At 42.0% G+C, this 13,084-nt stretch overlaps 1 protein-coding gene across 3 annotated transcripts in view; it reads right to left on the minus strand.

Moving 5' to 3' along the window:
• Positions 1-13,084, minus strand: part of klhl18 (kelch-like family member 18) — a 79,406-nt gene that overhangs the window by 51,876 nt on the left and 14,446 nt on the right. For 2 of the 3 annotated variants that reach the window (XM_036985478.1, XM_036985477.1), the window contains exon 3: positions 7,696-7,836. The exons of the other annotated variant lie outside the window; for it this stretch is intronic. In XM_036985478.1, coding sequence (XP_036841373.1) covers positions 7,696-7,836 — 141 coding nt within the window. The remainder of the gene's footprint in view (positions 1-7,695; positions 7,837-13,084) is intronic. 3 annotated transcript variants of the gene reach the window in all.

The raw sequence follows: 13,084 nt of genomic DNA on the forward strand, positions 1-13,084 counted from the left end.
TGATAAATTTGATTTCCATTGATCAAATTTTGTGTGATTTTGTTCTCAGCACATTCAACTATGTAAAGAAAAAATAGTTGAAGAATATTTCATTCATTCAGATCTAGGATGTTATTTTAGTGTTCCCTTCATTTTTTTGAGCAGTGTACATACATACACACACATTTATGAGTTGAATTTAGACACAAATACAATATTTTTTGTATTACAATTTGTAATAAGTATTGTAAGAAAATATGCAAATGACATGTGCCTTTACTGCCAATCCACTTTTCTGAACACTGGATGAAGTCAGTGGTGGCCTTTCAATTGGAAAAGACACTTCAGGACTATTCAGAGATTGATGATAAGCACGCTTTCCATCTTTCCATCTAAAAATAAAATACTGTCATGTGTGAGAACTGCATTTCAGCATATTTTTTCCCAAGGGTATCTAAGCTAGAATATAGATGATATCTTGAAAAAGAAATTCTGAAGAATAGCCTACATCCCAGAATAAGCACACAAAATGTGGTGAATGCACAAGCTTCTGAAGCTAAGATACTATGGATGTTATAATGCTGAAAAAGGATACTGACAATGAAAAGAGAGAAACCAATTATATAGTCCATATAAAACCTTGACAAAGGTTAGCTTTCCAGATTCAGTTTCAATGTATGGTGTATGTTTAAATAATACAATATACAGTGCCTTGCGAAAGTATTCGGCCCCCTTGAACTTTGCGACCTTTTGCCACATTTCAGGCTTCAAACATAAAGATATAAAACTGTATTTTTTTGTGAAGAATCAACAACAAGTGGGACACAATCATGAAGTGGAACGACATTTATTGGATATTTCAAACTTTTTTAACAAATCAAAAACTGAAAAATTGGGGTGCAAAATTATTCAGCCCCCTAAGTTAATACTTTGTAGCGCCACCTTTTGCTGCGATTACAGCTGTAAGTCGCTTGGGGTATGTCTCTATCAGTTTTGCACATCGAGAGACTGACATTTTTTCCCATTCCTCCTTGCAAAACAGCTCGAGCTCAGTGAGGTTGGATGGAGAGCATTTGTGAACAGCAGTTTTCAGTTCTTTCCACAGATTCTCGATTGGATTCAGGTCTGGACTTTGACTTGGCCATTCTAACACCTGGATATGTTTATTTTTGAACCATTCCATTGTAGATTTTGCTTTATGTTTTGGATCATTGTCTTGTTGGAAGACAAATCTCCGTCCCAGTCTCAGGTCTTTTGCAGACTCCATCAGGTTTTCTTCCAGAATGGTCCTGTATTTGGCTCCATCCATCTTCCCATCAATTTTAACCATCTTCCCTGTCCCTGCTGAAGAAAAGCAGGCCCAAACCATGATGCTGCCACCACCATGTTTGACAGTGGGGATGGTGTGTTCAGCTGTGTTGCTTTTACGCCAAACATAACGTTTTGCATTGTTGCCAAAAAGTTCAACTTTGGTTTCATCTGACCAGAGCACCTTCTTCCACATGTTTGGTGTGTCTCCCAGGTGGCTTGTGGCAAACTTTAAACAACACTTTTTATGGATATCTTTAAGAAATGGCTTTCTTCTTGCCACTCTTCCATAAAGGCCAGATTTGTGCAATATACGACTGATTGTTGTCCTATGGACAGAGTCTCCCACCTCAGCTGTAGATCTCTGCAGTTCATCCAGCGTGATCATGGGCCTCTTGGCTGCATCTCTGATCAGTCTTCTCCTTGTATGAGCTGAAAGTTTAGAGGGACGGCCAGGTCTTGGTAGATTTGCAGTGGTCTGATACTCCTTCCATTTCAATATTATCGCTTGCACAGTGCTCCTTGGGATGTTTAAAGCTTGGGAAATATTTTTGTATCCAAATCCGGCTTTAAACTTCTGCACAACAGCATCTCGGACCTGCCTGGTGTGTTCCTTGTTCTTCATGATGCTCTCTGCGCTTTTAACGGACCTCTGAGACTATCACAGTGCAGGTACATTTATACGGAGACTTGATTACACACAGGTGGATTGTATTTATCATCATTAGTCATTTAGTTCAACATTGGATCATTCAGAGATCCTCACTGAACTTCTGGAGAGAGTTTGCTGCACTGAAAGTAAAGGTGCTGAATAATTTTGCACGCCCAATTTTTCAGTTTTTGCTTTGTTAAAAAAGTTTGAAATATCCAATAAATGTCGTTCCACTTCATGATTGTGTCCCACTTGTTGTTGATTCTTCACAAAAAAATACAGTTTTATATCTTTATGTTTGAAGCCTGAAATGTGGCAAAAGGTCGCAAAGTTCAAGGGGGCCAAATACTTTCGCAAGGCACTGTATATATATATATATATTGTATTATTATTTTAAAAATGTAAACGTGTGGGAAACTAATCTGGACTGTTATAAGAAATCCCGGTATGCCCTCCGACGAACCATCAAACAAGCAAAGAGTCAATACAGGACTAAGATCAAATCCTACTACACTGGCTCCGACGCTCGTGGCAGAGTTTGCAAACTATCACGGATTACAAAGGTAATCACAGCCGCAACCTGCCCAGTGAAGTGAGCCTACCAGATGAGCTGGCAAGCGTCTTCACTGACATTTTCAAACTCTCTTTGACCCAGTCTGTAATACCTACATGTTTCAAGCAGAACACCAAGGGAACATATACTGCACTTCACAATGCCCTTTCCCACCTGGACAAGAGGAACACCTATGTGAGAATGCTGTTCATTGACTACAGCTCAGCATTCAACACCATAGTGCCCCCAAGCTCATAACTAAGCTAAGGACTTTGGGACTGAACACCTCTCTCTGCAACTGGATCATGGACTTCCTGATGGGCCGCCCCCTGGTGGTGAGTGTAGGTAACACATCCACCACGCTGACCATCAACACATGGGCCCCTCAGGGTTGCATGCGGAGTCCCCTCCTGTACTCCCTGTTCACCCATAAATCATACACTACATATACATAAATCCTACACACATTACATTTGCAGATGACAAAACAGTGGTAGGCCTGATCACCGACGACAATGAGACAGCCTATAGGGAGGATGTCAGAGACCTGGTAGTGTGGTGCCAGGACAACAACCTCTCCCTCAGTGATAAAGACAAAGGAGCTGATCGTGGACTACAGGAATCGGAGGGCCGAGCATGCCTCCATTCCCATCGGCGTGGCTGTAGTGGAACAGGTTGAGAGTTTAAAGTTCCTCGATGTCCACATCACTAAAGATCTATCATGGTTCACACAAACCAACACAGTCGTGAAGAGGGCATGACAACACCTCTTCCCCCTCAAGAGGCTGAAAAGATTAAGGGATTCTTTACATGTTACACAAAAAATTGTTATACATCTGATCAAGTGTATTTGTGGTCTATGCTATGTAGGAAAAACTAAACAAGCTCTGAAAAGAAGGATAGCAGAACACAGGAGTAATATCAGGATTCTTGACCAGAGAAACCCTGTGGCTGCGCATTTCATGGAGGCTCGTCAAAACATCAGCTCTCTAAGATACTACGGTATCGAACATGTTAAGACTCCTAGGAGGGGGTATGATCCAGATAATATTTTATTAAGAGAACTTTATTGGATTCACCGTTTATGCACCATGTCTCCTAAATATCTGAACCAAGAGTTTGATATCAGACCATTTCGTACATGAATGTTATTTTTCCTGCCTTCCAGGTCTCCTACTTGGTCAATTTGTTCATATACACTACCGTTCAAAAGTTTGGGGTCACTTAGAAATGTCATTGTTTTTGAAAGAAAAGCACATTTTTTGTCCATTAAAATAATACCAAATTGATCAGACGGCTCACAAGTCCTCAATTGGCAGCTTCATTAAATAGTACCCGCAAAACACCAGTCTCAACGTCAACAGTAAAAAGGCGACTCCGGGATGCTGGCCTTCTAGGCAGAGTTCCTCTGTCCAGTGTCTGTTCTATCGACCATCCTAATCTTTTATTGACCAGTCTGAGATATGGCTTTTTCTTTGCAACTCTGCCTAGAAGGCCAGCATCCCAGAGGCGCCTTTTCACTGTTGACGTTGAGATTAGGGTTTTGCGGGTACTATTTAATGAAGTTGCCAGTTGAGGACTCTTGTGAGACATCTGTTTCTCAAACTAGACACTCTAATGTACTTGTCCTCTTGCTCAGTTGTGCACCGGGGCCTCCCACTCCTCTTTCTATTCTGGCTAGAGCCAGTCTGCGCTGTTCTGTGAAGGGAGTAGTAGACAGCATTGTACGAGATCTTCAGTTTCTTGGCAATTTCTCGCATGGAATATCCTTCATTTCTCAGAACAAGAATAGACTGACGAGTTTCAGAAGAAAGTACTTTGTTTCTGGCCATTTTGAGCCTGTAATCGAACCCAAATGCTGATGCTCCAGGTACTCAACAAAGTCTAAAGGCAGACAGTTTTATTGCTTCTTTAAATCAGCATAACAGTTTTCAGCTATGCTAACATAGTTGCAAAAGGGTTTTCTAATGATCAATTAGCCTTTTAAAATGATAAACTTGGATTAGCTAACACAAAGTACCACTGGAACACAGGAGTGATGGTTGCTGATAATGGGCCTCTGTACGCCCAGGTAGATATTCCAATAAAAATTATAATTATAATTATTTTTTAAATCAGCCGTTTCCAGCTACAATAGTCATTTACAATATTAATGTCTAGACTGAATTTCTGGCCCTAGAAATTGTCAAAGACTCCAGCCACCGTAGTCATAGACTGTTCTCTCTGCTACCACACGAGAAGCGGTACCGGAGTGCCAAGTCTAGGTCCTAGAGGTTTCTAAACAGGTTTCTATTTAACTGCTGCTCTTTAGTTACTGCGTTGTTGGTTAAGGGGATCGTAAGTAAGCATTTCACTGTAAGGTGAACCTGCACCTGTTGTATTCGACGCATGTAATTAATAAAATTTGAAAAATGTAATGTTATTTTAATGGACAATTTTTTTTGTTGCTTTCTTTAAAAAACAAGGACATTTCTAAGTGACCCCAAACTTTTGAACGGTAGCGTATACAGTTGAAGTCGGAAGTTTACATACACCTTATCCAAATACATTTAAACTCAGATTTTCACAACTCCTGATATTTAATCCTAGTAAAAATTCCCTGTCTTAGGTCAGTTAGGATCACCATTTTATTTTAAGAATGCCAAATGTCAGAATAATAGTTGAGTCAATGATTTATTTCAGCTTTTATTTCTTTCATCACATTCCCAGTGGGTCAGAAGTTAACATACACTTAATTAGTATTTGGTAGCATTGCCTTTAAATAGTTTAACTTGGGTGAAACATTTTGGTTAGCCTTCCACAAGCTTCCCACAATAAGTTGGGTGAATTTTGGCCCATTCCTCCTGACAGAGCTGGTGTAACTGAGTCAGGTTTGTAGGCCTCCTTGCTCGCACACACTTTTTCAGTTCCGCCCACACATTTTCCATGGGATTGAGGTCAGGACTTTGTGATGGCCACTCCAATACCTGGACTTTGTTGTCCTTAAGCCAATTTGCCACAACTTTGGAAGTATGCTTGGGGTCATTGTCCATTTGGAAGACCCAATTGCAACCAAGCTTTAACTTCCTGACTGATGTCTTGAGATGTTGCTTCAATATATCCACATACTTATCCTACCTCATGATGCCATCTATTTTGTGAAGTGCACCAGTCCCTCCTGCAGCAAAGCACCCCCACAACATGACGCTGCCACCCCTGTGCTTCACGGTTGGGATGGTGTTCTTCGTCTTGCAAGCATCCCCCTTTTTCCTCCAAACATAACGATGGTCATTATGGCCAAACAGTTCTATTTTTGTTTCATCAGACCAGAGGACATTTCTCCAAAAAGTATGATCTTTGTCCCAATGTGCAGTTGCAAACCGTAACACAACTTCAAAATTTGCTACATAAGACGGTCGGTCGGTCACATATGTGGGAACTCCTTCAAGACAGTTGGAAAACGCATAAAGCCAAATTATTTTGTCCAGGAACATTGGGTGCAGTAAAAAAGACAAAACACAGCAGATTATGAAGTGGCCAGCCGACGTAAGAGGACGACGCACTTCTTTTGAGCCCAGAAACTGGCGCAAAAATTGTAGGAGGGAGGAAATCCCTCCACAGCTTAGAATGTTTAGTGTTACATAACACAGCAATCAAATATAAGAGGAAGGGCAGGCCAGCTGATAGAGGTGAGTCTTAAGGCCTGCTTTTACCTCTTGGTGACTGGGGGGGCAGTATGAGTAGCTTGGATGAATAAGGTGCCCAGAGTAAACTGCCTGCTATTATGGATAGAAAACACTCTGAAGTTTCAGAAACTGTTTGAATGATGTCTGTGAGTGTAACAGAACTCATATGGCAGGCGAAAACGTGAGAAAAATCCAACCAGGAAGTAGGAAATCTGAAGTTTGTAGTTTTTCAACTCATTGCCATTCCAATTTTCAGTGTCTGTGGAGTCATTTTGCACTTCCTAAGGCTTCCACTAGAATGAGAGGGGATTGAGCCAGGTGTCTGGCAGAGTGCCATGGGCTTGTGTTCATGTGAGAGTTACCTCGTGCTCCATTGCTTTTCTACAGACAAAGGAATTCTCCGGTTGAAACATTACTGAAGATTTATGAAAAAAACATCCTAAAAGATTGATTCTATACTTCGTTTGTTCCTACGGACTGTAACGGAACTTTTTGGACTTTTCGTCCGACCTTTCCGCTGGACGCACGCGTGTCGTGAGTTTGGATATGTTAACCAAACACGCTAACAAAAGGAGGTGTTTGGACATAAATTATGAACTTTATCGAACAAATCAAACATTTATTGTTGAACTGGGATTCCTGGGACTGCATTCTGATGAAGATTATCAACGGCAAGTGAATATTTATAATGCTATTTTTGACTAATGTTGACTACACAACATGGCGGATATCTTTATGGCTTGTTTGGGCTCTGAGCGCTGTACTCAGATTATTGCATGGTATGCTTTTTGCGTAAAGTTGTTTTTAAATCTGACACAGCGGTTGCATTAAGGAGAAGTTTCTCTCTTATCAATGTTTATTTTGAGTATTTCTGAAAATTGATGTGGCTCTCTGAAAAATCAACGCATGTTTTAGAACTACGGAACATAACACGCCAATGTAAAATGAGATTTTTGGATATAAATATGCACTTTATCGAACAAAACATACATGTATTGTGTAAGATGAAGTCCTATGAGTGTCATCTGATGAAGATCAAAGGTTAGTGATTAATTTTATCTATATTTCTGCTTTTTGTGACTCCTCTCTTTGGCTGGGAAAATGGCTGTGTTTTTCTGTGACTTGGTGGTGACCTAACATAATCGTTTGTGTTGCTTTTGCTGTAAAGCATTTTTGAAATCAGATACTGTGGCTGGATTAACGGGAATTTTATCTTTAAAATGGTGTAAAATACTTGTATGCTTGAGAAATGTAAATTATGAGTATGCTTGAGAAATTTTAATTGTGAGATTTTTGTTGTTTTGAATTTGGCGCCCAGCACTTTTGGCGGGGTGGGACGCTACCATCCCACATTTCCCAGAGAGATTAAATGCCTCAGTGGTTTGAACAGCCCAAAAGTGAAGTGAGGGAGACAAAAGTTAAACAAGGTTCTCTCTTGATCAATCAATATAAATCAGCCAACACATGGCACATGCATTTACATTTTTCAAGGACCAATTATATGTGTGTGCGTGTATAATGCGTATGTGAGAACACACCTTTCCTGGAGGAAGGAGCAGCAGGCATCCTTGACATTCTGCAGCTGCAAAAAGCTGGCTCCAATCAGCAGGGACTGGACGTTCTGCTGGTCGATGGCCACATGGCCATTATACGCAAAATTGATCAAAGTTTCAAGTGCACTGCCAAGGGGGAAAAAGAAGGACACCTGATGTAAGGGAGCAGCACTGTGGCCCAGTACAGAACCCCCCCCCCCCCCCCGATTAGTTACTTTGGTAACACTTTACTTGACACCATGTCATAACTGGCATAACCATGTCATAACAGCTGTTACATGGTCATGTAACAGCTGTCATTAGCTGTTACATGGTCATAACATTGTCTTGACATATTTACAATTGTGACATATATTGGGTTAATTTATGGCTGGTTATGATACCTATATTAGAATGCCAAAACCTGCCACACAAGGCAACACATTCCATTACACCATAGCTTGCGTGTCAACAGTATGTTTATATTATACACTGCTCAAAAAAATAAAGGGAACACTAAAACAACACATCCTAGATCTGAATGAAATATTCTTATGAAATACTTTTTTCTTTACATAGTTGAATGTGCTGACAACAAAATCACACAAAAATGATCAATGGAAATCAAATTTATCAACCCATGGAGGTCTGGATTTGGAGTCACACAAAATTAAAGTGGAAAACCACACTACAGGCTGATCCAACTTTGATGTAATGTCCTTAAAACAAGTCAAAATGAGGCTCAGTAGTGTTGTGTGGCCTCCACGTGCCTGTATGACCTCCCTACAACGCCTGGGCATGCTCCTGATGAGGTGGCGGATGGTCTCCTGAGAGATCTCCTCCCAGACCTGGACTAAAGCATCCGCCGACTCCTGGACAGTCTGTGGTGCAGACATGATGTCCCAGATGTGCTCAATTGGATTCAGGTCTGGGGAACGGGCGGGCCAGTCCATAGCATCAATGCCTTCCTCTTGCAGGAACTCTGACACACACCAGCCACATGAGGTCTAGCATTGTCTTGCATTAGGAGGAACCCAGGGCCAACCGCACCAGCATATGGTCTCACAAGGAGTCTGAGGATCTCATCTCGGTACCTAATGGCAGTCAGGCTACCTCTGGCGCCCTGTGCTCTTCACAGATGAAAGCAGAGAACATGTGACAGATGTGACAGTCTGGAGACGCCGTGGAGAACGTTCTGCTGCCTGCAACATCCTCCAGCATGACCGGTTTTGCGGTGGGTCAGTCATGGTGTGGGGTGGCATTTCTCTGTGCTGCCCCCCAAAGAAATGCCACCCCACACCATGACTGACCCACCACCAAACCAGTCATGCTGGAGGATGTTGCAGGCAGCAGAACGTTCTCCACGGCGTTTCCAGACTCTTACGTCTGTCACGTGATCAGTGTGAACCTGCTTTCATCTGTGAAGAGCACAGGGCGCCAGTGGCGAATTTGCCAATCTTGGTGTTCTCTGGCAAATGCCAAACATCCTGCACGGTGTTGGGCTGTAAGCACAACCCCCACCTGTGGACGTCGGGCCCTCATTACCACCCTCATGAAGTCTGTTTCTGACCGTTTGAGCAGACAAATGCACATTTGTGGCGTGCTGGAGGTCATTTCGCAGGGCTCTGGCAGTGCTCCTCCTGCTCCTCCTTGCACAAAGGCGGTGGTAGCGATCTTGCTGCTGGGTTGTTGCCCTCCTACGGCCTCCTCCACGTCTCCTGATGTACTGGCCTGTCTCCTGGTAGCGCCTCCATGCTCTGGACGCTGACAGACACAGCAAACCTTCTTGCTACAGCTCACATTGATGTGCCATCCTGGATGAGCTGCACTACCTGAGCCACTTGTGTGGGTTGTAGACTCTCGTCTCATGCTACCACTAGAGTGAAAGCACCGCCAGCATTCAAAAAAGTGACCAAAACATCAGCCAGGAAGCATGGGAACTGAGAAGTGGTCTGTGGTCACCACCTGTAGAACCACTCCTTTATTGGGGGTGTCTTGCTAATTGCCTATAATTTCCACCTGTTGTCTATTCCATTTGAACAACAGCATGTGAAATTTATTGTCAATCAGTGTTGCTTCCTAAGTGGACAGTTTGATTTCACAGAAGTGTGATTGACTTGGAGTTACATTGTGTTGTTTAAGTGTTCCCTTTATTTTTTTGAGCAGTGTATATAATCTTCATACATCATTATAATTGCACACACGTTGATGTCAAACATGCCCCGACCCCAATGTTCTGTTGCTGATGACTGGGCTGAACGCAGCAGCAGATTTCAGGAGCAGGACAAGACACCCTCTTTTTGATTGATATAAGGGTTGTATCCGATAGGCCTATCTGGCTTACATGGTCATAATACTTCTTGACAGTGTAATAAAGTGTATTTTCTTAGTCCAAGTAAAGTGACAGGATGGTCACAGTGCTTTATGAAAGTGTCAAAGTGTATTTAACAAGTTATTTCAAATATTGATGAAAAAAACATGAAATCATTACAACAATAAAAAAGGATTTAAGAAACAAACTTTCAAAACGAAAGGACATTTCTTGGCAAGGAAAAAACGAATTTGAATAAATGTGGGTTGACACTTATGTAGGTATCACAAGCAGCCATAGAATAATGAAGTGATAATGCCAAAAGCCGGTGTTTGGAGGATATATTGGCAAGGGTGTTAGGCTCGAGACAATGTCGAGGGCCGACAAACCATGCCAAAATATCCTCCAAACACCAGCTTTGAGGGCATTATCACTTTTATACAACAGGTTATTAATACAATTTCTTCCTTCCAGAAGAAACAGTCCCGACGCAAATCAAGGGTTGCTTCCAAAGTCGGCTGGTCGTTCGTTCTATTGGTTTGGTTGCCAAAGATGCAACCAGGTTGTTCAGTCTTTTTGATCTGTATCTATGGACGCAACCAAGTCGTTTGTTCTAAATACTCCATTGCCATACTGGCTGGTAACATTCTTATCCCTCGATTGCTAGCGAGCCAACTACAGCTAACTGACAATTACAAACAGTGCAGTCAGAATAACAACAAAGTAGCTGCATTGGCATTTGTTCTCTAATGATATTTGGATACATCCATAACAATGAGCTAATGAGGCGTGATTTCACCTGGTGTATAAAATGTGCTCTCGTCAGGACACTGTTGTTCGAGAGCTAGCCAACAAAACAACAACTTCAAACTGAAGTTGGAAAGACTGCACACCTAGCTGCACTGTTTTGTTTTACCTGTTTTCTATTGATAATTTTGTATATACAGTTGAAGTCGGAAGTTTACATACACCTTAGCAAAATACATTTAAACACAATTCCGGATATTTAATCATAGTACAAATTCCCTGTTTTAGGTCAGTTTGGATCACCACGTTATTTCAAGAACGTGAAATGTCAGAATAATAGTAGAGAGAATTATTTATTTCAGGTTCACTGGGTCACTTAGTATTTGGTAGCACTGCCTTTAAATTGTTTAACTTGGGTTAAACGTTTTGGGTAGCCTTCCACAAGCTTCCCACAATAAGTTCAGTGAATTTTGGCCCATTCCTCCTGACAGAGCTGGTGTAACTGGTGTAAGTCAGGTTTGTAGGCCTCCTTGTTCACACCAGCTTTTTCAGTTCTGCCAACAAATTTTCCATGGGATTGAGGTCAGGGCTTTGTGATGGCCACTCCAATACCTGGACTTTGTTGTCCTTAAGCCATTTTGCCACAACTTTGGAAGTATCCTTGGGGTCATTGTCCATTTGGAAGACCCATTTGCGACCAAGCTTTAACTTCCTGGAATTGTGATAGATTATTTAACTTAGAATTCACTGTATCTGTAAACAATTGTTGGAAAAATGACTTGTGTCATGCACAAAGTAGATGTCCTAACCGACTTGCCAAAACTATAGTTTGTTAACAAGACATTTGTGGAGTGGTTGAAAAACAAGTTTTAATGACTCCAACCTAAGTGTATGTCAACTTCTGACTTCAACCATGTATAACCATAAAAACTTGACTGATTCATGATTTTGATTGGCTGAGAAAAGCTGCCTTCCTGTCAGTCTCATCCCGACTCCCAGGACACGTTCATTACTATGGAATGGAATTTGAATATTGAAACGATGTTTTAATTGTCGGAGAGACAGACAGCAGGGTTTATACATATCTCCGCTGTTGAAAACTAAATGTTAGTTTAAAAGAAATGTGAGATTATGTCTAGATGCTTTTTATAGTGGAGATCAAGTTTATAAATTGCCTAGCTGGGCTTATTAGACAGTGGATTGAGCAGTCAGATGAAAGAGTAAATAGGCATGTTGTTGTTGTCTTTTACCCCCCTTTTCTCTCTTCGCTGCAACTTCCCAACGGGCTCCGGAGAGGTGAAGTCATGCGTCCTCTGAAACATGACCCGTCAAACCACGCTCCTTAACACCCACCAGCTTAACCAGGAAGCCAGCAGCACCAATGTGTCAGAGGAAACACTTTTCAACTCGTGACAGGGGCTAGCCTCACTCTTTAGAGAGCGATGAGCCAAGTAAAGCCCCACCGGCCAAACCCCTAATTTACAGCTGCACTGCTGTAAATAAAGTAAATACCTTTTCTATAAAATGGTCATTTTTGAAGTTCATTCCCTCTTCGACGCACCTGCAAGCTATCTGGAAGTTACAATTGTGTACTTGTGTGAAACAATGAAATGAGCTGGGCAATATGGCCAAAATATATCACGGCATTTTCCAAATTTGTTTTTTTATTTTTTTTTTTTATTTATTTATTTTTTTACCCCTTTTTCTCCCCAATTTTCATGGTATCCAATTGTTGTAGTAGCTACTATCTTGTCTCATTGCTACAATTCCCATACGGGCTCGGGAGAGACGAAGGCTGAATGTCATGCGTCCTCCGATACACAACCCAACCAGCCATACTGCTTCTTAACACAGCGCGCATCCAACCCGGAAGCCAGCCGCACCAATGTGTCGGAGGCTACACCGTGCCCCTGGCAACCTTGCCTAGCACGCACTGCGCCCGGCCCGCCACAGGAGTCGCTGGTGCGCGATGAGACAAGGAGATCCCTACCGACCAATCCCTCCCTAACCCGGACGACGCTAGGCCAATTGTGCGTCGCCCCACGGACCTCCCGGTCAAAGCCGACAGAGCCTGGGCGCGAACCCAGGGACTCTGATGGCACAGCTGGCGCTGCAGTACAGCGCCCTTAACCACTGCGCCACCCGGGAGGCCCAAATTTGTTATTTGACAATATTTTATGTTTTTGATTTAAAAGTACACAATTACATTTATGAGTAGTGCGTGACCCTAGCGAGGCAACACATATATTGTAAGTGATTTCAATTAGTCTTTCTCCATTCTGATTGTTTTATACTGTTCAATTGAACTTCAAACAAAAATAATTTCCTGCATTTCTG

Source organism: Oncorhynchus mykiss, chromosome 8 (assembly GCF_013265735.2).
Source record: "Oncorhynchus mykiss isolate Arlee chromosome 8, USDA_OmykA_1.1, whole genome shotgun sequence".
Taxonomy (NCBI): Eukaryota; Metazoa; Chordata; class Actinopteri; order Salmoniformes; family Salmonidae; genus Oncorhynchus; species Oncorhynchus mykiss.